Raw genomic sequence first — 27,035 nt, forward strand, 5'->3', positions numbered from 1 at the left:
TGTCATTCTGATTAATGACTGACCTTCCACTATCTAAAAATATTGCAGTCGTCTCTGACACAACTTCACTTATTTCAACATTCAAAAAGTCAGCTTAATCGTTACAGGAACCTGTTACATAATATTAGGATGCCTGAGCAGTACCCTTCCGTTTTACACGTATAGTCTGTGAATGGACAATCTTGTAAGGTTTTTCACAAAAACTTTGAATTTGCAACCATCTTAAATTATGTCAATGTTCAACCATCTTTTGAATCTACTGCTAGTTGTGGTAGAATTCAGATCAATTATTATATTGAGACAAACAAATTAAAAACACCAAAGTCTGTTTGTCCTTAAGGCAGCTCTGTTTCCTTCCCTATTATTCATAACATATGGCTGTTTTGTTTCAGGAAAGCACAACATTATTTTCCACAAACTACTGTTTTTTCTTCTTTAAAAAAATAAATAAATCATGAACCAAATGATATTATACATTGAGAACAAATGTGGAATTACAACAACAAATGCCAAATTTCACCCAATTCTGACTTTACAAGCCTGCAAGTGTCAGTCACTAGGACACAGTGACCCTTACATCATGCATTGCACATTGAAATTATATTGCATTTGGACTGTGATGAAGAGGCTGGTGGAACATATAAATGGATGGGACTACATGTAATACTCACTGGCTTTTTACAAGCTGCTGAAGTGACAAGTATGGGAACATGACACTCCAGAATTGTAGAGCTTTCTGTAAAATGCTCACAGGTTATGGTTAATAAAAATGCAAGTATGTGGAGGGTAGATGGAACACATTATGTGTAGGGATAGGCATTAAAGAAGAGAAAGCAGGCAGTTTTGTTTGGGACATGTTCACGTTTAGCTGGTAGAGGTATACCATTTCTAAAACTGTAGCCTCAACATAATAAAATGTACACAAACACACTTAGATAGTGGTATACTGTGCCTGGGTGGTGAAGGAACTTTGTAGAATTACAAGAACCATAGCCAGACATTAAAAAAAGCTATGACAAGTAAAATAAAGTGACAAAAACCCTTCACCATACAGTAAATAAAGGTTCTACGTTAAAACGGATAAGTGAAGTGACACAATGTGCTCATTTGCATGTCATTACCCAGAATCCCTGGCTGCAGTGGAAGCACTGTTTGCTAAGCGACAATGGGGAAAGACAGGGTTGCAGACCTGACTGAGGAACAGATTGGGACCTTTGGCCGCAACCTTATGGCCAGGGTGCTCCGCCGCCATAACTACTGACTGCAGGCCGAGTTTCTGCAGGTCACCTCACCACCAACGCCTCTCCCAGCCTGGCACCACCGCCGCAGCATGTCCTCCGTGTCTCCCGAAACTCTGACGCGCAGGACACTCAGTGGGAAATGTTAAAATGTGTCCAGCCTGCTGGTGCCCGCGCTGAGCGCATAAGGTTCTCTGTGGCTGGGAGAGGCTCTGGGGACATGCTGTGGCAGTGGTGCCTGGCTGGGAGAGGCGCTGGCCGTGATGGTGAGGTGACCTGTGGCAACTCGCCCTGCAGTGAGTAGTTATGGTGGTGTAGCACCGGTGGCGATTTGGTCGTGACCAAACGTCCTAGACTGCCCGAGACCTGCAAATGCAGCACAAGAACTATAGCAGATGCCGAGCTATAAAACTTCAGATCTGAAGTATGGAAGTAACAAGTAATACGGGAGAAGCAAGTTGGTCCTCTTCTCAGATAAACATAACCCATTAGATCTTAAAACTGCAACAGATTTCATTGTAATATCCCAAGACCTCGTTGTAGAGGGAGAGAGGGTTTGGCCCGGTATTAAAGGGGTTGCACCCCATATGGCCACCCCCTGACCTCACCAGGGAGACAAGGGATTAACTGGACTGCGGTCCAGGAATGTGGTTTACCCCTTGTTCTATCATGAAAATGTATGTTCCCCTGTTCCCATCGTTTTATTGTTATATCAGTGTCTGCACCACACACACACACTGGGATCCATCCGGGAGGGCAAGGGTTAATAGTTGTAAAATGATTATAGCCCTTTGTTTAATTTTCCCGCCTTTTCGGGCACCATTTTGCAGGTCCCATAGGCCGCCATTGGAGCTCCATTCATTTCAATGGCGGATCTAGCTGTTTTGGACCTGTTTCCCTCAAAGACCAGCAGGTGGCGTCCGAGAGGAGGAGCGATGGTTTCCCATTGTAAGTCAATGGGCTCATTGACTTCAATGGAGATTTATCGACGGCGCTTTCCAGGAACGAGTTGGCTGCCGTCCAAACCGCAAAGCGGATACTTTATCTGAAAAAGAGCTTTGATCACTGATTAGTCAAGTTCAATGTTAAGTGGCGTGGGAATCTTCAGTTCTAGGGCACCCAGAAATAAAATTCTTTTTGCCCCTGGTCCTCCCCCCACTCGACCACCACCGGGTCCCCGGATCCAGGACCCCCAGAAAGGGTCGTGCTGAGAGAGCGGGACGCGCCATAGGTTCCAATGGCGGCGGCAGAAGCAGCTCAAGAAAATGACTAAGTCAGAAAAGCTACAAATCATGAACCCATATCTCCAGTTCTGGAGGGTCCCGAGGGGCAGGGTTTGGGGTACCTGTAAGCACTGTTCCGGCATGGCTGCAGAACCATCCTTGACCCTCTCGGACCAACCCGACGGAGTATGGACCCCTTAACCTTTAGGTTCGGGAATTTTCCCATAGACTTCAATGGCGGCCAATTTCCATTGACCGGCTATGGCGGAGAAACCCCATAAGCTTCAACGGCGGCGATGCCCCGTTGAAAGTCTATGGCGGCAGATTCCCATAGCCGCCAACGGCGGCGGTTTGCCATTGAAAGTCTATGGCGGCGGAGCCCGTTGTTTTCAATGGGGATTTAGTGAAAAACCGTGATTTAATTTACAGCGGAGAATTTTGTATTAAAATAGGAAACGGTTTAAGTAGTATTTGTGTATCTCCGGTTCCGAAGGTCATAGCGGGCTGAAACTTGGACCATATGGTGTCCCAGTTCCGGCATTGAGATCTGGGTAGTTTGGACCCGCTGGACCAAACGGAACCAGATATTTTAATATGTTTGTATTTTACCTTTAATACTGTATCCCAAGGCAGGGATAAAAACCAGAGGAAATTCCTTTGCACAAAGGGAAGCAGATTGTCAGAGAGGCGACCCAATGTCTAGAGACTAAGTTCTGTTCAAAGGGTTTTGCCACCTTCACTGTTTACCTGAAGGCGGAGACGCCTCAAACTAGAGTGGTCTGTGAGTGTCATATTTTACACCTACAAACAAGGGGCATCCTGCCAGATATTCCTTTTGGCAGACTGGCCGGTGTCCCTGATGTAAATATGGGGCTACAGAAATGAGACCCTCAGGGTCCTAGTGCGCATGGGCTAACTAGCTGGGGGGCATGGGTTAAAATGTGTTCCCACGTTAAGGATTGGATAATACAGCTAATTGCTATCCAATAGCCTGTACTCAATGTTAGGAATAGAGTTGCAAAGATATATAAACTGTGGTCAACCCTATATCCATTGTCTTCAAATACCATTTGATTGTTACCTGATTGCTGGAGAATTGCTATCTGATACTTCTCATCCCCCATCCCCAAGTAAGTGTTACTTCTTGCCTGTTACTGTACTATATTGCTGTGTTCACCTATTTAAGGAATAAATATACTTTATTATATCTAAGCCTCGTTCAGTTCCACCCAGTTATTTGGTGTATTATTATAGCCTGTTACAAAGTTACCGTCACACTCGTGACAGATGAATTAATGTCAACAATAACACAAAATCAACAGTAACAGCTGTTACCATTACTCGTTAAAATAAACACTTAAAAAGGGGGTGAATCCTAAAAAAAATGTAAACATCCTGTATCCCTGCATGTCTCACAGTCTGCTTGTGACTTTTCTACCTCTACTGCTCTCCCTGCCCCGCTTATACAGTTAGGTCCGGAAATAGGAGAAAGCCACTTCTCTCTAAAAAGAACATGGCAACACGGCTAAGGTTTGCAAAGTTGCATCTGAAAAAACCACAAGACTTCTGGAACAATGTCCTTTGGACATTCGAGACCAAAGTGGAGATGTTTGGCCATAATGTACAGCGCCACGTTTGGCAAAAACCAAACACAGCATATCAGCACAAACACCTCATACCAACTGTCAAGCATGGTGGTGGAGGGGTGATGATTTGGGCTTGTTTTGCAGCCACAGGACCTGGTAACCATGCAGTCATTGAGTTGACCATGAATTCCTCTGTATACCAAAGTATTCTAGAGTCAAATGTGAGGCCATCTGTCCGACAGCTAAAGCTTGGCCGAAATCGGGTCATGCAACAGGACAATGATCCCAAGCACACCAGCAAATATACAACAGAATGGCTGAAAAAGTAAAGAATCAAGGTGTTGCAATGGCCCAGTCAAAGTCCAGACCTCAACCCGATTGAAATGCTGTGGCTGGACCCTAAGAGAGCTGTGCATAAACAAATGCCCACAAACCACAATGAACTGAAGCAATGTTGTAAGGAAGATTTGGCCAAAATTCCTCAACAATGATGTGAGAGACTGATAAAGTTATACAGAAAGCGATTACTTCAAGTTATTGCTGCTAAAGGTGGTTCTACAGTACATGCTATTGAATCATAAGGTATATTTAGTTTTTCCCACATGGCTTCTCCGTTTTGGCTTTATTTTTGTGAAATAAATGATGACACAGTGTAATATGTCATGTGGTGTTGTTCATCTGAGGTTATATTTACCTAATTTTAAGACCTGCTAAGGAACAGATGATTGTTATGTCCTGATATGTAAAACCATAGAATTCAAAGAGGGTGTACTTTCTTTTTCACACCACACACACACACACACACACACACACACACACACACACACACACACACACACGACAAAAGGATTAGATTGCTCATAAATGGTGCAGACAGGTGAACTAATGCATTAAAAGTTTAACAGACTGAAAGTAGGTGGACAATAATTAAAGTACTTTCTGAATATTTCTGAAGGTATTCTCTTACAATGCTGATTGTGTAAATGAAGGAATCGATTGTAAATCCAGTTTGAATGTGTTACGCCGGTGCTGCCCGCAGACCAGACCCGTCCCCTGAGCTGAAGGGGGAAGTGGTAATACACGCACCCGCAGCAAAGGGAGCGTGTCCGTAGTGTGGTATAAAGTGTTGCCAGGCCAGGTGTAGTAAGGTAGACAATACTTGCCGGTACCGGTTGTAGAGATAGAGTGAAGAATGCCTTGCCGAGGTCAGGGAGTGGAGAGCGGAGATAGGTCGTAGTCCAAGCCGTGTTCAAGGGGTTACCAGAGTGAGCGTTGTCCAAGGAGTGCCGAGATCGAGAGCCAGAGGGGGTAGTCATACAAGCCACGTCAAAACCTGTGAAAACACTAAGAGAATCCAGAAGTACTTCCATACAGAGACTATGTCGAGCAAAGACTGAGAGCAGAGAGGAGCTAGAAAAAGCAGGAAGGTCCCATTAGGAACGGAGGCGGGACAGGAAGAGCTACAGGGAGACACTGCAGATTGGTGCAGGCATAACAGGCCAGGTGAGTCTTGTTGGTAACCTGAGTATGCCCGTGTGGTGTGCGGGGGCGGAGCCTGAGGTCCGGGGGATGGGAAGAAGAGTGTGCAGAATGAGCGCGCTCCGTAACGCGTGTACGTGCGTGGACCGAGCCAGTGGATGGTGCAGGTGTGCGCGTGGGAGGGCGTGGGCGCGCCCGGCGCTGAGCAGAGGAATCGCCAAGGGGAGTAATCCCGCGACGGCGGCAGGGGTGGGGAGCCGCGGAGGCTGGTAAGGCAGGATTGTTTTGTGTGTCCAGGGACTCCTTGAGGGGAGAGAGTGCTCTGTGTGGGGAGCGCGGAGAACGCCGATTCCTGACAGTACCCCCCTCTTCAGGAACGGTCTCAGGACGGTCCATGAACGGTTTCTCTGGAAACTTTTTCCTGAAGGACTTAAGAAGGGCCGGGGCATGAATGTCCTTTAAAGGTACCCAGGATTTCTCTTCAGGGCCAAAGCCCTTCCACTGCACCAAGAACTGGAGCTGGCCCCTGGATACGTGAAAATCCAAAAGAGAGTGAAGTTCGTATTCCTCGTTATTTTGGACAGTAATGGGGTCCGGTTTACGAGTCTGATCCGGAAAGAAGTGACTGGAGATGAATGGTTTTAAGAGGGACACATGAAAGACATTGGGAATCTTCATACTGGGTGGTAGTTGGAGCCGGAATGCCACGGGATTGATTTGTTCACAAATAGGGAAGGGACCCAGGAACTTAGGTGCCAATTTAGCAGATGGTACCTTGAGGTGGATATTCTTAGAGGAGAGCCATACCCAAATCCCCTGGTTTGTAACTGGGCGCCGAACGACGACGACGACGATCGGCCTGTAGTTTCGATCTGCGGGAGGAGTCGAGAAGGGTAGAGTGAATCCTGGACCATGCGGTTTGGAGGGAAGAAATGCATTCATCTACGGCTGGAACTCCAGAAGGGATGTTGGGGATGGGAAGACAGGGAGGGTGGAACACATAATTTATAAAGAAGGGCGACTCCCGTGTGGCCTCGTTTTTGGCAGAATTGACGGCATACTCTGCCCAAGAAAGGAGTTGAACCCAATCATCCTGGAAATCGGATATGAAACATCTTAGGTACTTCTCCAGGGATTGATTGATTCTCTCCGTTTGTCCATTGGACTGAGGATGATAGGCGGAAGAGAAAGAATAAGAGATGCCCAATCTCTACGTGAAAGCTCTCCAAAATTTGGATACTAACTGAGAACCTCTGTCAGAAACAATGGACGAAGGGATCCCATGAATCCGGAAAATCTGCTCCGTAAAGATATCAGCAAGGGCGGGGGAGATGGGTAATCCATTAAGTGGAATAAAATGGGACATCTTGGAGAACCTGTCCACGACCACCAAGATAGTGTTCATTCCTCTGGACCTGGGCAACTCCACGATGAAGTCCATCGAAATGTGGGACCAGGGGCGATCGGGAACTGGAAGAGGTAACAGAAAACCCTGAGGCTTTTGACGGAGAGTCTTGCTTTGAGCGCACGTGGGGCAGGCGCGGGTAAACTCCAGAATATCTTGAGACATCCTTGGCCACCAGAAATTCCGACGAATGAGATCAGTAGTCTTCTTAAAACCTGGATGACCTGCAGATTTAGTGGAGTGTCCCCAAGACAGGACCTCTGGAACAAATTTGGAAGGTACGAAGAGTTTGTTGTTGGGAACGACCAAGTCCTTGGGAATGTGTCTCTGGGAGTGCAAAATCTTGTCAAGATTCTTGAAAGAAGACGTGGCGAGAATCCTCTCTTGTGGAAGGATAGTCTCCAAAGGTTCCTCTGGTCTCTCTTCAGAAGAATGTATTCGGGAGAGTGCGTCTGCCTTTACGTTCTTGGTCCCGGGGATATAGGAAAGGTGAAAATCGAATCGAGAAAAAAAAAAAGAGCCCAACGAGCCTGGCGTGGACCAAGGCGTCGAGCGTTTTCTATGTAAAGAAGGTTCTTGTGGTCCGTGAGAATAGTAAACGGCTCTTTCGACCCCTCCAGCAGGTGTCTCCACTCTTGAAGAGCCATCTTCACGGCCAGAAGTTCCCTGTTACCCACGTCATAGTTCCTCTCGGTGGATGAGAATTTCTTGGAAAAATATGCACAGGGATGTAACTTATCTTGAGGAGCGGGTCTCTGAGAAAGAACGGCTCCAGCGCCGCAATCAGAAGCATCGACCTCCACGACGAAGGGAAGTTCAATGTTGGGATGACGGAGAATAGGTGCGGATATAAAAGCTTCCTTGAGTGTCTCAAAGGCGGAGAAGGCCTCGGATGACCAAGCAGAAGGATCAACTCCTTTTTTGGTGAGCGCAGTGAGGGGTGCCACAATGGTAGAAACATTACGTATAAACTTACGATAGTAATTAGAGAACCCTAAAAAACGTTATATGGTCTTGAGAGAATTGGGTCTTGGCCATTCAGTGACTGCTTGAAGTTTACCGGAGTCCATCATAAACCCCTCATCGGAAATGATGTACCCCAGGAACGGAGTAGAGGTCTGATGAAAGGTGCAGGTGTGCGCGCGGGAGGGCGGGGGAGCGCCGGCGCTGAGCAGAGGAATCGCCGAGGGGAGTGATCACGCGACGGCGGCAGGGGCGGGGAGCTGCGGAGGTCGGTAAGGCAGGATTGTTTTGTGTGTCCAGGGACTCCCTGAGGGGAGAGAGTGCTCTGTGTGGGGAGCGCGGAGAACGCCGATTCCTGACAGAATGACCCCAGTGATAAGGTAATTCAATTGCGATGTTCCCTCCACGGGGAAAGGGGTAATGATAAGGAAAAATAAGGCAAATATATAGGCAGTAAGCCCACACTACAAATCACCTTACATTATTTCAAATTAGGATAAACTTTCCAAATTTTTTTTTTTTTAAAGTGAATTAAAATCCTAAAACTACTCTAGTGCTCTAGCATAAATCACCTGTTTTTAACCTAATAAATGCATTACAGTCATGAATTCAATTTGCGTTCACAGAAAAATGGTAGGTCAGAATTCTTGAGAGGTTCTAACAGCAGAAAACCCAGTAAATTTCACAAACACCAAGAGTTGTGTCTAGCCTCATCTTCTTCTATATTCAATATTCTGTCCTCATTGTGGCGTCTAGCCTGCACAACCACTTCTGGTATTAGAAGGTATAGTCCTCACAGATGTACATGTACATTGAACTTACAGAGATGGCTATCTGCTCAATGAGTATATGTCTGCCTTATCTCAATGTCAGTCAATATCACAGAAGGTACAGTACAAGATGTTCACTAAACACACATAGTCTATTAAATATTGAAATTTGAGGTGGTGTGCTGTGTGACCCAGAAAGAAACAAAAAAGAAAATAACCTTTTGTGTACAAAGAAAGCTACCGAATAAGTGGATAACCATGAAACCTGTATTGCCTGACATCTCCATCCTACTCTTTTTTTTAATAAGATAGAAAATGAATTACACAAAAGTAGCACTTAGATATAAAATGGGCACAACACAGTGTTCCTGATGACAGCTAATGTCTGCAAAAAAGAGACAATTTCATGCCTCTTTCAGGCTATGCACGGCATTCAGACTGCACATCGATCAGTAAATCAACCCCCATATGTGGTACAAAACAATTAAGAGTAATGAAAGTCTGGTACACTCAATTAGTCTGGATTCATGTTAACAGCGGTCATTAAAAAAAAAGAATCTCCCCAAATACAAAGAAAAAAAAATGAAGGCCACAAAAATGTGTTTGTCCTTAACGCAGCTCTGTTTCCTACCGAAGACATGAGACCCAATTTTCCCCACCAGGAAAAGGCCCTTTTACCCCCCACCACCAGCGACAGTAGTTCTGTTTATACAGTTCACCATAAGCCTCACAATAGCAGTGAGCTGCCAAAATGACCACAGGCAAACGCAAGAAAAGGGCACCCTGAAAATATCCAACTTCAGGAATCTCATTAATTTCCCACAACAAACCAGCTTAAAAGGGGCTGAATTTTATTCTACAGATGATGTAGCATGTTCAGAAGGGAGACAGACCAAGCCTTTAGCAATCAATGTAAATATGTAAACATTATTATGTCTGTGTTCGTCTGTTTTTACTCTCAGACGTACAAATTCCGCACAAAATGGAACCATTGTCACACACCTATTAACTAACAGGATACTTTATCTGCTAAAAGGCTGCGTCGAAGGGGGAAAAGAACAATAATTACCAGATCACTTTAGAATTAAACTAACCAAGAGAAATAGAAACGGACACATTTTTAGACAAGAAGCAAATTAGGTGAAAATGCAACTTTACAGGTCTCTTTTTAAAATGAAGCCAATTACACTGATAAGTTGCTTAAAGAAAAAACAATTTCCTCCTTTGATAGTCTTCCGACAGACAACCACTGGTTGAAGTGAATTAAAAGTGCTTGAAAGCAGGAGGGCAAACCTCAAGAGCCAACATTACACTTTGACCATTGCTAACAGAGACATATACACACAATATACAGTACCATAAAGCCAGCTTCCCCTTACTTAGGAAGATTTCAGCATCATTCAAATAAAAGCAGCTCAAAATCCTCCCGAGACATGGCAGACTGCTTCATAGCAGTTTCCTATATTTCACCTGAAGTGCTTGATGTCCTGTTTTATTTAAAGTTGCATTCCACACAAAAGTGTTCTTATATGTTGCTACACATGAGTTCTAATGATGACGCAGGTCTCTTATGAAAGCATGAACATTAACAGTAATAGCAAACCATGGCGCATCTGAGGAAAGGGAACGTGAAAAGCTGATGTGTAAAGTATTCCAATCCCAGTCTGCAAAGGTTTCAGTAGTATTCTCAAGGTTCATGAGCTTTTTCTGGTATGCTAGTAGTTAACAGGCTTAAAAGGTACAGTATGTGGCAGTAATTTGTAACCATCAGGGCATGCACTCAAGGAGCGTTTGTGTCCTCACAGAACAAGCACAGATCTCTATATTGGGGGATTACATAATGATTCCTGCATGGCGCATGTATTCCTGAAATGTCATGCATTGAGGACGCACAATCATATAGACATAGGCCAAGACTTCCATCACATTTTACTGTAAGTTACTTTGGGAGGTGAGAAGGAACCACCGACTGTAGGTGGTGTGTACATTTCTATGACATCATACAGTTGACAAACTACCACTCAATAAAGAAGGCCCTTCTTACAATCCTTGAAGGTTTAAAATAGAAAAGTAGGCAAAAGTAGGGTGGGTAGCCATGTTATTCTTTCTTCCATGTAGTAACAAAGGAGGGAGGGAGAGGGTGGTATGATACCTTTCTATTGGACCCTAGTTGAAGAACCCAGAGAAGTTTGAAAGCTTGTAACATACTGATGCAGCCACGAGTATCCGAACACTTGCCTGGGAAAATCTGGGGCAATCTCCCAGTAATGCTGCAACATTTCTGTGACATTTCTGCAGACAGACTAATGGCCCATCAGATTTACACAGCCGGGGTCCCTGGCAGTCCCATTCAAACTGTGTTAATCCGATGGGTCCATTAGTCTGTTTGCAGAAATGTCACAGAAATGTTGCAGCATTACTGGGAGATTGCCCCAGATTTTCAAAGGCAAGTGTTCGGATACTCGTTGCTGCATTTGCTGCATCTGTATCCACTACTTGTTGGTCCAATAAAAGGCAACATCCCACCTACTTCCCCTTCCTCCTATGTTACGAATAGAAAAGTAGAAATATTGGGACTAAAACACTAAATGAAAACCTGTCAGGTAAGAGACATTTCAACCCATCTTGCAGAGCAAGTGCAATAGTATTTCTTTATTTCTGAAAAACATGTACAGTAGTTATTAAGAGCTATGCATAATTACATGCAGAAATGCAATGAAAAGTAACTGTCTGTTGAATATTTGTTTCAGGGTACTTTGCATTATACACATTTAATATCAATAGAATGTATGCTTTCCATGTGCTTATGACTTCAATATAAATCCTAGGAGAGCTCTTGTGTATGTCGCTGCCTCTAAAGCATATGGTCATGGTTCAAATCCCAGTCTCAACTCATTGGGACTTTGGTCAGGTAACTTTGTGTCCCTGACACCAATACAATGATACGATCTTCTGGGCGGAAATGCTTGTGACCATAAAACTCAGTCTATGATACAACTAGATAAGTATTTGCGAATACACACACACACACACACACACACACACACACACACACACACACACACACACACACACGAGTAAAAAGCACACACACCCTAGTATATTACCATAAAAAATGAACAATTTATTAAAAATAAATAAAAAGGAGGGCAAGACAAATGCCCACTTCCAAGAAAAACAGTTATAACAAGCATAGAAATAGACACCCGGTTACTGGCAGCCGGCTGGAAAACGGTCTCAGAAGATATGAATCTGCAGCAACAGCAGGGATCCCACAGACTTCAATTATGGTGTGCTGACATCCAATTTGAACGGAAAGGGTCCTCATATGTCCATATGATCGCACACGAACCGGCAAAGTATTAGGCGTCCGGGTTAAGAGGGAATCCCAGAGCAGTCAGAGATCAGCTGCTTACTAGGGTGTCTCGTGCACGGCCTCGGGTCGCATGTCAAGGCTGCGTAGCGACGCAGAGAGGTCAACGCATTTTGTCAGCTAACAGCTGACTTCATCAGGGGAATACCCACTTCGTCTGGGAGACAGCATATATAGGCAAAATAGTCCAATCTCATTGGCTAATAGGAAGAACCACAGCTGAATGAAGTTAGCCATAATCGAACATAAAACCATGCAGATTGTACAATTCTATCTTTCAATTACTGTAATGAAAGTAATGTGACTTCCGTAAGAAGCGATGCTCAGAGAACCGAGGTTTCCTTCCCCTGGGCAATTCTCCAGGGTAGTCTAGGAAGCTAAAAATGACATGTAAATCAACCCAAGAATCATTGGACTGCATAAAAAAACTCTACTGTCCTTTGCTCGTGATAGCAATCGAATCGTGTTACAATCTTTCCCAAATCTCTTATGTGATAATAAGACTGTGTCAGCAGGTAAACGGTTACCCCAGTCTTTTTTTTCTGTTTGCAAACAATCTATAATACCATTATAACTTTAGGTCAACTGTGCAGCACAAGCTGATAAGAATAAATGAGAAAAATATTTATTACAGTAAACAAGAGGTTTTAACTTTACAGGGGTGATTGAACTTTTCAAAGGAAACAAGATTACATTAATAAGTTGTTTACAAATATAAAAACATATTTTTCCTGCCTGGACCAGGGGTTGGGCAACTCCAGTCCCCAAGGGTTTTCAGGACATCCCTGCTTCAACACAGGTGGTTCAATAAGTGGCACATTTGAAGACTGAGCCACCTGTGCTGAAGCAGGGATATCCTAAAAACTTGACCTGTTGGGGTGTGTTGAGGACTGGAAGTGCCCCACCCCTGTGTTGGACAACTGTTTATGTGAGGGATAAACGACATAATACAATCATCCCTTTACTGCAGTAGAGTATCAGTAAGATTGTATGCAGGTTCAGAACAACTCATTTAAGTATCTACACATTGTCAAGGGGGAGACTCCTGGAGCGGGTAGGACCTCGGGGGCCGGAACAGCGGGGAGCAGGCAAGGATTTTCGGGGTCACAAGCAGGGTTTGGTGGCAAGCAGAAAGCAGGATCGTCATGGTCACAGGCAGGGTCAGCAACAGAAAGGCAGGAGCAGGGCAGGGGAGCAGGAACTGAGACTAGGGTGCAGGAACAGGACCAGGACTTGCTAGCAGGAAACAGACTGGGGCAATCTAGTTCAATAGCAAGGGCTTTTAATATGAACAAGACTCAAAACAGGAACATAAACAGATCAGGGACAGAAGCAGAAGCATGGGCAGGAGGCGTCTGGACATAAAACAAAGGCAAGGGAGGAACAGGAAACTATAAGGACAGAGGACAGGAGCAACAAGGAGACAGACAGACAGAGGAACCCCAGAGCAGACCGAAAACCGCAGCACACCCGGTGGATAGAGAAAAGAACTGTGGCTGGGAGCAGGATGTCTAGGAAGACTCTGACACTCATCCACAAGCATAAGTATATGCTGTGTTAAATCAGCAAATCCCTCCACGTAAAACACCCTGTTTTTTTCTTTTCCAGGGTGGAAACCAAGGGGTCTCAGGAGAAGAACCATGCGGTTTTTAGACTGACCCCCCCCCCCCACCCTCCAGTTAACAAAATACTTACTGGTAAAGGTACCGGCATTGCTTCCTGTTTTCATGATGGGTTTTGAATGGCGGTCCAATAGGAAACCACAACGGATGAAGTCCTGGCCTCTATTGGCTCACGGAACCCTAGACATTTGAACCGCCAAAGGTTTCCGCTAGAGGTGACTCCAAAATGGATACATTTACCGGTAAGTATTTTGGAACAACGGGGGTTCACAAAGCTAAAAAAAACACGGTTCAGTCGGGGGACCCCTCGATTAAACATTAAAAATAGAAAAAGAGACAACAACAAAAACAGCCAGGATTGCTGTTTAAGTAGTAATATGGGATTCGTATGCTGAACCAATGCAAATTCAAAGGATAAAACTAGTTTGAAACAGAAACAAAATTATAGGAAGACATACCTGCTTTTGTATGGGCAATGACTTCCAGGTAATTGTGCTAATGCTACAGCTCAAACAGCCGATGTAAGAATTATAGCTAATAAAAACACAATTACAATGGACTCTCACCTGTCCTTGGCCTTGACTTTGTCCATGAACTTTAATGGGCACCAGTGGAGGCCACACACTGTCAATCAGACTAAAGAGTCCCGGGGCCCTGGAAAATACCAGAAATACTCGTCATGTAAAGATCAAGGCGCCTTCTGTACTCTTCCTAAACGTGATGTATGGACATGTACTGTATCTTTATTTATATAGCACTTCACAGCAGTAATACACGTGACAAGCATATAAATAACAAATAATACATAATGGGAAGAAGCGCTTCAGACATAAAAGTGACATTTAGGAAAAGGTGCACTTCTTTAGAAGTTTGTCAACAAGATATTCCCAGAAATACATAACGTGAGCCATGTTCTTTCCTACAGGATCCATACTGGAAAACGGATTACAAGAATCTCTCTGCGCATACAAACTGAAGGTCATTTATTTTATTGCTAATAGCATGTGCCGCTTTGCACAGAGGTTGCCGACCCAAGAGGCATCCCAAATCAGAATCCTTTATCCTGCACCAATACATCCTTGTCTGTCCCCTTTCTCTAATCCAGGGGAGCGCGGCAGTTACAGAGGCCTTGCGCTCTTCCCCGAGGCATTTAAAATAAATGCCGGAGGAGGTGTGAGGCCTCTAACTTTTCTTACCTGTTCTCAGCCGACTTTTTGGCGATGCATCACCATGACAACGTGACGTCACATGATGCTACCGAGCAGGTAAGGAGGGAGGGGGGGGGGGGCGAGCAGACAGGGGTTGCGAACAGAAACGTATGCACACCCCTGCTCTAATTGACTAGTAGAGAGTAACAGGGTCACCTGAAAAGGTGTAATTGTACACAGTAGTGTAAAGTGCTACACTGTGACTTTGAATGCAGCCGTTTTGATGGTTACGCTGGGTATATAAAAGCTGTTCCTCTGGCACTCTCCAGTGGTGATTTAATCCCAGGGGGGGGCGGGCAAAAAAACAAAAACGCACAAAGACAAAAGAATCATTCTCAGCAGCAATAAAATGGTGGTTATGAAACCAATTCCCTCCCCAACCCTTTTTAGCAATGGAAGTATAATGCTTTCCATCTTTAGATTAGCAAAATATTACATATATTAAGAGAGCGCAGACTGTCTGCTGCTTTATGAGAATTATCTCAGGCTGATTTTCTTTTCGTTTGGTGAAAGCTGGGCACGTCTTGTACCAGTTTCCCCAATAATAACACAACACTGCATGTTGTTTCATAAACTTAATTCAGAAATCTACAGCAATCAAACAATTGCTAAACAAACCCCTTCACTCAGCCCAGTGAACTTCACGCTTCCCAATGTGGAAACAAAGGCGTTAAAGACCCATGCAAGTTGATAGCAAGCTGTGCAGCTCAGAGTGTTCTGTTATCATTCCTGACACCATGTGATGAGGTTTCCTCACTGAGCTCTGACACAATATGTAAATTAGCCATGTGGACTATACTTTGAAAGGTATTCCAGACCTCTCCTGTTTTAGCAATACTTTCATGTTTCACTTTGCCTTGCTGCAAGATAAACGTGATTGATAATTAGTACTGCGTGCTGCATTCAATTTAAGAGATCAAATGTAAGATGCAGTACAGAAACCAAATATCAGTGTGTTAGTCACTAAGTAAATTCGAACTGGATACCAATGAAGTCTGTCAGGAAAGACCGTTGAATTTGGGGTGTTTGTACTCACGACTGTAAGGCAGATCCAGCCCTTTTACTGTCTGCTCCTGATAAATTTATTGCAGTGGCTCAGACAGCAAAGTGCAATTTTTTTTTTAACACTGAAATGCTCTTTTAAGTTAACGTAATGTAAATGTATATGCTGCAAATGTTACAGCATGTTTAAGTATAATCATTTTTTTTTTTAAACTTGTATTTTATTGTTTATTCAAAACTTTAAAGGGAGGGGGAAAGGGGTATAGAAAATGAAAGGGTGGGTGGGGAGGGTTAGGGGGAAACATCCACAATGGTCTCCACGCAGGGATCTTGCAAGTAAAGGTATACATATATTTATATAAAAGTATAAAAGACATCCTATATGTTAGAAATGCAGACAGTTTGGTTTGGAATCGTATCTGAGTTCACGGTCTTAAGTCAGATTTGGATTTTGTGATATATAAAGGTCGCCCAAGGGTCCCAGGTGGTCAAGAAGCTATTAAATCTATCATGGACTAGACTGGTTAGTCTTTCCATAGTCATAACATGGTTCAGTTTATTCATTACTGTTGTAATTGGTGGGGAATCGTTCTGTTTCCAGTGTTTCGCTATCATTGCTTTAGCTGCCGAGAGAATTTGTATTATCAAATAGTCTGCCTTCCTTTCGAAACCATCTGTAGGTTTTAATAAAAGTACAGTTTCCATATCCCATGTCAAATCCAGACCTAGTACCCCCTTTATTAGTCTTCTAATTCTTCCCCAGAATAGGATAATCTTGGGGCATGACCACCAGATATGTTTAAACGTGCCCACTTGTCCGCAGTTACGCCAGCACATGGGGGAGGTTGATGGGAAGAAAGAATGGAGGCGTACAGGCGTATAATACCATCTGTGAAGGATTTTCAAATTCGTTTCTCTAACCGCTGAGCATCTGGAAGCTGTAGCTATTCTTTCATATATTTCTTCCCAGTCCTCCTCCCCCATGGGATTTCCTATATCTTTTCCCCAATCTGATATATTTTTGCTTGTTTGCCCTCTATGTTGCTGTAACAGTACCTGGTAAACCTGGGCGATTGTCCCTTTATGGTATATGCCTGATTGATACAACCTCTCAAAAGTGGTTAGGGATCTAGTCCAGATTTTTTGTGGTTGTATCGAGGAAACTGTTTGAGCTGCATGTACTGGAGTGTATGTGTATTCGGGATATCATATTCTTTGCTTAAAACAGGGAATGGCTTAACTCTACCCCCTTTTTGCATGCTGCCAATAGAGGATAGCCCTTTTTCTTCCCATCTTTTAAAAACAGTTGAGTGTTGCGATGCTGGGAACTCTGGGTTGAATCTGATTGGTGTCAGAGGCGAAGGGATAGATGAGACCTGTTTGTATTTACAGTTTTTGTCCCAGATGCTTAAAGAGTGTGTTAAAACTGGGTGGGATTTATAGTGGTCTGTTCTGTTTTCTTTTTTTATCCACAGAAGGTTTGCCATGTTTGGCATTTTGGCCTCCGCTTTCTCTATATCTACCCATGGCTTTGTACCCGGAGTTGCAGACCAATGAGTTAACAGACTCAATCTAGCTGCTTCATAATATTTAGCTAGGTCGGGTTGCCCCAGGCCTCCTCTGGTCAGAGGGAGTGTCATTCATTTTTTTCTTAATACGAGGCTTTTTACCATTCCAGATACATTTGGCTCTCTCTTTTTCCAGGTCCCTAATGACATTCGATGGGACCGTTACTGGGAGGACATGAAACAAGTATAAAATTCTTGGTAGTATGTTAATTTTAACTGAAACAATCCTACCTGACCAGGATATCTGATGGCTCGACCAGTTCGACAGATCTTTTTTTAAAGTTTTGATTAGATTTGGGTAGTTTGCGTTATAAATATCCTCGTATTTTTGTGTGATGAAAACCCCCAGGTATTTTATCTTATCTGTCTTCCACTTTATAGGAAATTTCTTTTTGAGTTCCCTTTCTTTTTCTATGGGTATGAAAATATTTATAGCTTCAGATTTAGTGTGGTTGACTTTAAAATTTGAAATTTTGCTGAATTCATCTAATGTGTCAAACAGGCTTCTCAGGGATGGCTCTGGGCTGGTCAAGGAGAGTAGAATATCATCTGCAAAGAGGGATGTCTTATAGACTTCCTTGCCTATACGAACGCCTTTTATCTCTGGGTTTGATCTTATTCTTGTGGCTAGGACTTCTATGCAGATTACAAACAACAGGAGGGATAGCGGGCATCCCTGTCTGGTGCCGTTTGTAATCTTAAAAGGTGCTGAGGTGTAGCCTGAGGTGCGGACTGTAGCTGTTGGGTTGGAATATAGGGCTGCTATACCGTTTATAAAGTTTTCATGGAGTCCTACCCCTCTGAGTGCTCGAAACATAAAGGGCCAGGCCACCCTGCGGAACGCTTTTTCTGCGTCAAGTCCTAGTATCAGTGTGGGACATTGATTCGTGTTACTGTTATGGATAATATTAATGATCCTACGGATAATATCCGAGGCCTGTCGTTCCAGGGTAAACCCCACTTGGTCTGGGTGGATCAAGATATTTAGAACCTTATTCAGTCTAGTTGCTAAGATTTTTGCAAACAATTTTGTATCTGTATTTATCAGAGAGATGGGTCTGTAGCTAGAGCATAGAGTGGGATCTTTTCCTTCTTTTGGGATTACTATGATTGAGGCTTCCAGTGACTCGGTTGGCATAGTTTTGCCGTTTAAGATCCCGTTAAACCATCTAATTAGATAGAGTTTCAGTATATTCTCATATTTTTTATAATAAAAATTCGTGAAGCCGTCCGGGCCCTTAGAATTTTTAAGGGATTTAATAGCGCCGGTTACTTCCTCCTCTGTTATAGGGGCTCCTAGATAGTTTGCCTCGGATTCATCTAGCCTAGTTAATTGGGTTGTTTTTATATAGTCATCTATTTTTGTAGTAATAAGGGAGGGGGGGGGGAGAGGTGGAGTAACCCCGCTCAGCCACTAGGATATGAGAGTAAGGACTGGAGAGGGTGCTATCAGGGATAAAGATATGTACTGAGAAACAAGGAAAGGATCCCACAAGATGCACTCACTGGGGGTAGAGCTCAAAATAAATAAATTTTATTAATGATAACAAGAAAAAAACAATCTAATTAAAACCTGATATCCTGGCGCATGTTTAGGCACAGCGGAGTGTGGAATGCTTGATATAAGTCTATGCCTGGGTATTAACACTGTATGAGTGATCCAGGATAAGGACTAGTAGCTCGTTCATAGCCTGGTGTTGGTAATGATAGTATAGAAGGTGACAGGTTGGTAGTCTATATGTGTAGCTCCAAATATAGTCCAAATATAGTCACAGTGACATAAGGACAAACAGTAGTGGTCGTTTGTCAACCTTCTAAAGTCAGAGGTAGTGAGTCATTCACTCCCCATACCTCATGGTATATGACAAGTAGTGCCAAGGGTTAAACACCTGTACCATTTATCCATGAATATCAGACACCAAGCACAATGTTCATATATAATTATCCCTGATTATGCTGCAGTCATGATGTTGCTAAGCAGGTAATACACTGGCGACACACTTTATTCGAGCTCGGCTAGTCCCACGAATTCGGGTATACCCGGGTGTATTGAGGTTTGTGACTGTTTTCTGCCCGAGTACATTGAGGTATTTTCCAGGCAGGGATTGAAGCATTTTATTCCCTCTGGCTGCAATACTGCACAGTATATATATATATACTGCATTACAATTCATGAATTTATGCCATCTGGTAGACACGCGAAGCATTGCAGCCTATTAAATCCTAATCATTATCATTTAACAGATCAGCCGCCCATCAGCCAGGCATGAACCCAGGCTGGGAAGGCAAATGCAACGGGGCTTGTCAGAGGTGAGGAGCGGCGCATTCCAGGTATCTGCCAGGTACATACCGGGTATTTGCTCGAATAAAGTGTGTCGGTGCAGTAACAAATGTTTGCTCAAAAAACGACTTTTGTTCTGCTGCATGTGGGTATGAAGGGGTTAACCAATTGTCCCACTTTGTCATGGATGTTAAGCAAGCTGTAGTGATCGCTTAGGCAGCTTTCTGGAGTCAGAGGCAATGATTCATTTACTCCCCATAGCTCAGTGTGTGTCAAAAAGTGCCAGGAGGTAAACAGTTAACCTACTTGGCCAAAGATACCAGACAGGCAGTAATGATCGTGTGTGTGTAGCAGCTTGCTGGAGTCAGACGCTGCGAGTGATTCTGCCACACACTGCAGAGTGTATGGCAGGGGAGTGCCTGAATCGCCGAGTGCAGGGATTTATAGTGAGATGAACAGGAAAGCAATCCTAGCTAGTGGGATCCACAACTGGCCCACATCTTTTTTAGCTAATTGTACTCCACTCTGTGAACCGGACTGACCACACTACTAGCTAGTGGGTCGCGCTGATGACGTCACACAGGACGTCTCACCCGACACGTGTTTCGTTCCTGACTGGAACTTCTTACCTTTTTGTAGCCATGTCTATTTCGTTTTGGTCTAGGTTTGTCAAATTATATAAATTGTTGTAATAAGCCACAAATTCTTTATTTATTTCTACAGGGTTATATATCATTTTATCTTGGTTGGTCTTTATACTAAATATATTAAGATTAGTTGTTTTATTGCGGAATTTGGCTGCTAGATATCTGTCTGCTTTGTTCCCTCTCTCATAATACGTTTGGTTTGTCCAGCTCATTGCTTTCTCGGTGTCCTCTATCAGTATATTTTTGAGCTTTGTTCTGTCTTCATCTATTTTAGCTCTAATTTCGTCGAGGGGTTGCTTTGGAAGTTCATCTCGTTCTCCCTAATGCTTGCGTTTAAACTGTTTATATTCTTATTTTTTTCTCTTTTTCTGTGTGAGGCTATATTAATTATTTTACCTCTGATGGTCGCTTTGTGTGCAGCCCAGAGACTGCTGTCTTCTACTTGTCCGTTGTCATTTATTGAGAAATAGTCTAGTATAGCAGCCCTTATCGCATTTTTGGTCTCGGGTATTCTAAGCAGGAGGTCGTTCATACGCCATCTTGCTCCGGCTGGTCTCTGGTGCAGATCCTTCAGTGTTAGTAGCACTGGGGTGTGGTCTGACCATGTAATATTATCTATTTCTGCTTTTACTATACGGTTAACCAATTCTCTAGATATAAAAATATAATCTATTCGCGTATACTGTTTGTGTGGGGCTGAGTAAAATGAGTACCCCCTTGTTATAGGGTTCATCAGCCGCCATGCATCTACCAGTCCGCTTGTTCTTATATTTTGTTTGAGGGCAGTTGAATTTTTCAAATTTATGTGTTTGTTCTTTGCCTGGTATTCTAGCTTTGTCTTTGTTGCTGTCTATGATCGTGTTTAGATCACCTCCAATTATTAAATGGCCTCTCCTGTATTGATTTGATTATTTCAAATGCCTCGCAAATAAACATTTCCTGGTCCTTATTAGGAGCGTACAAACAGACTAAGGTCAGGTCTGCGGGTCCTAATTTGCCAGATATAATTAGCATGCGTCCTTCTTTGTCTCTTTTTATCTTATCTATAGCAAAGGGGACACCAGTTTTAATCAATATTGCTACTCCTACCTTTTTATTTATTGCTGGGGAATGGTAAATTTGGTGGAAATTTTTATCTCTCAGTCTATTTATATAATCTCATTGAATCCAATGGCGGCGCAAGGACCATGCATTTCCTATGGCGGCGCCGGCCATATTGATTCCAATGGGGGAAAGCCGCGTGGCTTTAAAACGGCTAAGTACGAAAGGGTAAAAAGTGTAAGCCCATATCTCCGGTTCTGTGAGTACCAGAGGGTTGGGATTTGGGTCGAATGTGGTCACTGTTCCGGCATGACTGCATGGCCATTTCCAGCCCTCTCCGATCAACCAGACGGAGTATGGGCAAATGTAAAAAATTGTGGTTTTCCTATAGACTTCAATGGCGGAGTTGCTCCATTGAAAGCCTATAGCGGCGGAGCCCATTGACTTCAACGGCGGAGTTGCTCCATTGAAAGCCTATAGCGGCGGAGCCTGTTGATTTCAATGGGAGAGTGAAAAGCAGAGAGTTATTTTAGTTATAGCGGTGAATCCTGCATTAAAGTTTAACTTGTTTTTTGTATCTCCGGTTCTGGGGGTCGTGGAAGGCTGAAACTTGGCCACTATTGCAAAGGTCTTCCGGCATGAGGACCTGGCAAATTTCAGCCCGCTCAGCCCCACAGAACGGATTATTTTAATATGTGAAGATATTAAAGAAAGAATTGTATTTTGGGTCTGGTATAAAAACTCAGAGCCCATATGTTATGTTAATGCTCAGGGAGGGAGACAAATGGTCTACAATAAACCCCTGATCAAAGGCTCCCCCACCCTGCTTGTGTATGCTATCACAAAGGAAGGCAGGACTTGGGTACTTTATGATAAGTGTTGTGTTTCACACCCTGGGACAAAGGGTTTCCTGGCCAAAGCAGACATTCAGACGCCAGGCTTGTGGGAGGGGGGCTAGGGAAATAAGACCCCGATTAGAATTATATCCACCCAGTGGGCAGGTATTACGGTGCCCCTCAGGTGAGGTGGCAAGGAGGGATTGGGTGCAGATAATTGTTCTCCAATGGCTTGCACTCAATGCCAGAGTATAGGAGTTAAACTCCATATAAACGAGTGTAAGCTCTATACTTGGTGTCTTTTCCTGATGTCTTCATCTGAACCTGTATTGCTAAATGAAGTGCCAATCCCGTATCCTGATGGCTTCATTGTTCAACCATTTAAGTAAGTGATAATTTTTGTCTGTTATTTGTATATCTTGTGTGTTCACCTTCTTTAAGGAATAAACTATATTTATTATATCTAAGTCGTGTTCAATTCAACCCAGTTATTTTGGTGCGTATTATAACCTATCACTAGCTACTGTGACATTGGGTTTTAAGTATAATCATTTTAAGATTTTTGTTTTGTTTTTAAATATAGCTAAAGCTACATTACAATGAGTTTCACCCCCTCAGACCTGACCCTTAAGAAAAACGAGTTGCAGAGTTCACTTTCAGAAACTCTTAAAAGAGGGCATCCCAGACTAAAGAGGTAGTTCTATATACTCTGCAGCAGAAGACGACATCGCCACTATCATCTGAATAAAACTTTTTGACTTGAATGGGCGTTTTGGGACCGATCAAACTGTGATCGCCGCTTCGGATTATATTGAATTATCCCCTAATTATATCTGAAGAGTAAACAGCATGACATGTGACATGTGTATACTTCTCATAACCTTATTAACTCAGGTTGTACTAATAATATTATTTTCTCCGGTAGTACTGACAGGGTACGCAGTTGCTGTACATAGAACTTTTCCTGCACAATGCCCCGTGGAGTTTACAGCGTCATTTCTGGTGCTTGAGGTACAGGGACATTGAAAGACTTTTCCAAGGTCACACGGAGAGCTGATATTAGTAAAATGCATTTAATCTAATAAATCTTTTCCAACATTTTGCTAGTAAGCTGCCCACAAAAAGAGGTCTTCTAGCCTTCCTTTTCTAGAATGAACATTAATAATTCCATTCCTCCTCTACAAATCCATATACGATTGTCAAGATATTCCAGACTCATTAATAAAATTCTTATAAAATCATCGTCAGTTATCTTTAGTTGAGCAATTTAGGAATATTGACATATGGTAAACTTCCTTAGTAAGAACAACATAGATTATGAACCTATGGTAACCTTCTTCAACGAGATCAATCAACATGTTGTTTAGTTATATTTTAAATATATTTGACTTTCCCAGGACCTAGTCAAATACTCCCAAAGTAATCACAATATTATATATTTTCTCCATTAAAATACCTACAGAATTAACTTGATTTTCTAATATTCCAGTAAAATCAATATAAGGTTAATAACATATGCTCCGCTCTGGTGATTATCAGTGTATTATAATTAATCGTTAGTAAAATTAATATATTTCCAATGTATATATTAAAGTACCTATAGAATTTCAAACCAAGACCTATTAAATTTCTTGTAACGCCATCAAGAAATTATCTAATTCCTCTACAGAGAGCTAACACTTTAGCGTTCTCTTCTGGAATCCTTAAGTAAAAGCAGTGCAAGTTATTCTGACCTTTCTTTAGTAAAATGAAGGTTATATCATCAATGTATTCTAACCTTCCCCTGGTGGTCCTCTGTAATATTTTCATGCCCGAGAGACGACAGGCTTTGCCTTCCCATCTTTTGCTGTATTGTTCAAGGTCATCTGCACATGAATTTGCAGACTGTAAATGCAGTTCACTGAACATCCCGTATATATCCTGGATAAGAAGGCATAACCTGCAAAACATGTTCATAGCCATCAGTTATCTGCAAACCAACCAAACACAACTCAAACGCAACTGCCAGGACTGCCACCACCCCGGGTTTGAGCTGGAGATTACGGGTTTCTGCCACGTATCTCCAGGCTAGGAGTTTACCTGTGAAATCTCCGGCCAGCAGCATCGGCGGTGGCATCACCTCCCCCTACATAGCCCTGTTAACATGGCTCTGCGATGTCAAATGGCATTGTTATGATAACGGGACATCACGTGACGCCTCTGACGACGTGATATCATGTGACATCACGTGGTGATGGCAATGCGGCGCCATTTGACGGCGCAGAGCAATGTTGATTGGACCTTGCAGGAGGAGATGCCGCCGCAGGAGAAGGTAAGGGAAATACATATATAAATAAAATAAATGAAAACATTTTTTGTTATTTAATTGGAAAAAGTATCCGGGTTAGCCTTCAACGGAAGGTGGCAACCCTGGTAACTGCAGCATTCAGGGGGTCAATAACAATCACTACTTCAGCACCAAAGCTTTCTCATTCTTAGAACCTTTGTACATGCAACAGAGACAAAGAATAAGTAATACAATTTGAAACTGTAGTTGTATAAAGAAAAATTGATATACAATCCAATAATATCACCAAGCAAAACATACTGGAAAGGTTGAATGAAAGTTGCATGCAAACTATGCACTAACTTCTTAACCCAGTCTAAGCACTGGCTTCCAGCTAAAGGTTTGCATGTAAAATTATTAGCATTTTCTGTCATGTGATCAAATAAAAAATGTAAATCCGATGTTGCAGGTGAGATTTTTAACATGAAGCATTTTTTAAACTTTAGAAGTAACTATATAGTATACCTTGCGGGCAACATGTTGGGAAAGCAATTAGACCCTTAAGAATTAGAGTTTGGGAACCCTTAGGGAATATTCGTTAAAGACAAAAAACTACAAACGCATAGTGTTTCAGCGGATTTTAAACAATTTCACAGCTCAGCATGCAAAGGTCTACGTTTCATGGCAATAGACCATGTAAAACCAAATTGGAGAGGAGGCAATAGAGACAAAAAGATTTTAAAGAGAGAACTTTACAGCCCCAGGGCCCAAACACCGACATAAATCTCACTTCTTTTATTGCATGATAAGCAAGGGGGTGTCCTTCTCCTCCCTTTTCTGTTATTTTTTTGTTCAAATGATTGTGGTCTTATCTTCCAAATAGCTGCTTTGAAAACTATTTTGAGTATAAAACCATCTTCGTATTTATCGGCTCAATATATCCGGATCAAAAATGAATATATTGCGGGCGTAAAAATAAATAAATGTATATATATATATATTTGTATGACATTTATTTGTCATCATAACTCTATGCCCAGGACATACTTGAAAACGAGAGGTAGCTCTCAAGGTATTACTTCCTTGTAAAACATTTTATAAATAAATAATATGTGTTCATATTACTTTTTATTATGTACTGTGGTTTGCAGAAGAATTCACCCCCTACCAATAATGTCACATGTTGAATTACAAGTAATAAAACAGTGATGTGTCAAACTAACTTTTTTTATTCAAAGCCATAAAGCCGTAGTGGTTTAAACTGAACACTGTTACATGAGGAGGAGGTTAAATGTCAACAAAGGAAATGTACAAAATGAAATTTACTGGTTGCATAAGTATTCAGCCCCATAAGTCAGTACTTGGTAGAAGCACCTTTTGCAACAATTACTTCTACGAGTCTTTTTAGATAGGTCTCTACTAGCAGTAGGATGGCAACATTTTTGCCCATTCTTCCCCGAAAAATTGAACCAGTTTTGAGAAGATTGTTGGGGATCGTCGATGGATTGCAATCTTCAAGTCTCGCCATAAATGTTTGATTGGATTCAAGTCAGGACTTTGACTGGGCCACTCAAAAACATTAAATTATCTTCTTGTTGAACCACTAGTGTGGCTTTGACTTTGTGTTTTGTGTCATTGTCCTGCGAATTTCCTCCCTAGTTTCAGAGGCTTGGCTGACTCAAACAGGTTTTCCTCAAGGATTCCACTTGATACTCCTTGAGAAAGACTAGTTGTTGGTTGAAAAGCATGGGAGAAGGTTCCCTTTTTTGTCTGTGGACTGTATCCATTTTATGTAGACTAATAAATATTTTTTTAACTTTTTTCACTGGTGAGTCTTGATCTCTACAAGGAGCGGCGGGACTGCTGATCTTTTCTACTTTCTTCTTTCCTCAAGGATTCGCCTGTACTTTGCACCATCCATTCTCCCCATTATACTGATAAACTTCCCAGTCCCTGCTAAAGAGAACCACCCCCATACTATAATATTGCCACCACCATGCTTGACAGTTGGGATGGCGTTGACTGGGAGATATGCAGTGTTGGGCTTTTGCCAGAAATAACGCTTGGAATTTAGACCAAAAAGTTACATTTTTGTCTCGTCTGACTACAAAAACACTTTCCCACATTTTTCTATATGCTTTTTCGCGAACTCCATATGAGATTCAAGATGAGTCTGTTTGAGTAATGGCTTCTTTCATACAGGCCAGCTTTGTGTAGGTATATGATGTGTGAACATTGACTCCCATCTCAGACACAGAACTTTGCAGATCTCTCAAGGTCATTGTTCGCTTAGGAGTGACATCCCGAACCAGGTCCCTGCTTGCCCGGCTGCTCAGTTTGGGAGGGTGACCTGATCTGAGTGGTATGATGCATCTTCCACTTCTTAATGATGGACTTCACTGTGCTGAGAAGGATAATCAGCGCCTTTGAAATTTTCTTGTACCCTTCGCCTACTCTGTGCCTCTCTACCACTTTATCCCTGACCTTGGTCTTCATGGTTGCTTTGTTGGATCACTGTGTGAGTTGC

The 27,035-nt window shown here is 42.7% G+C and overlaps 1 protein-coding gene across 1 annotated transcript in view; it reads right to left on the reverse strand.

Annotated features, from left to right (window-relative positions):
* Positions 1 to 27,035, reverse strand: part of SPIDR (scaffold protein involved in DNA repair) — a 234,685-nt gene that overhangs the window by 40,550 nt on the left and 167,100 nt on the right. The window contains exons 4-5 of the mRNA XM_075583445.1: positions 24,020 to 24,181; positions 14,226 to 14,313 (exon numbers count right to left, since the gene is read on the reverse strand). Coding sequence (XP_075439560.1) covers positions 14,226 to 14,313; positions 24,020 to 24,181 — 250 coding nt within the window. The remainder of the gene's footprint in view (positions 1 to 14,225; positions 14,314 to 24,019; positions 24,182 to 27,035) is intronic.

The sequence above is a fragment of the Ascaphus truei genome, unplaced genomic scaffold (genome assembly GCF_040206685.1).
Source record: "Ascaphus truei isolate aAscTru1 unplaced genomic scaffold, aAscTru1.hap1 HAP1_SCAFFOLD_323, whole genome shotgun sequence".
Taxonomy (NCBI): domain Eukaryota; kingdom Metazoa; phylum Chordata; class Amphibia; order Anura; family Ascaphidae; genus Ascaphus; species Ascaphus truei.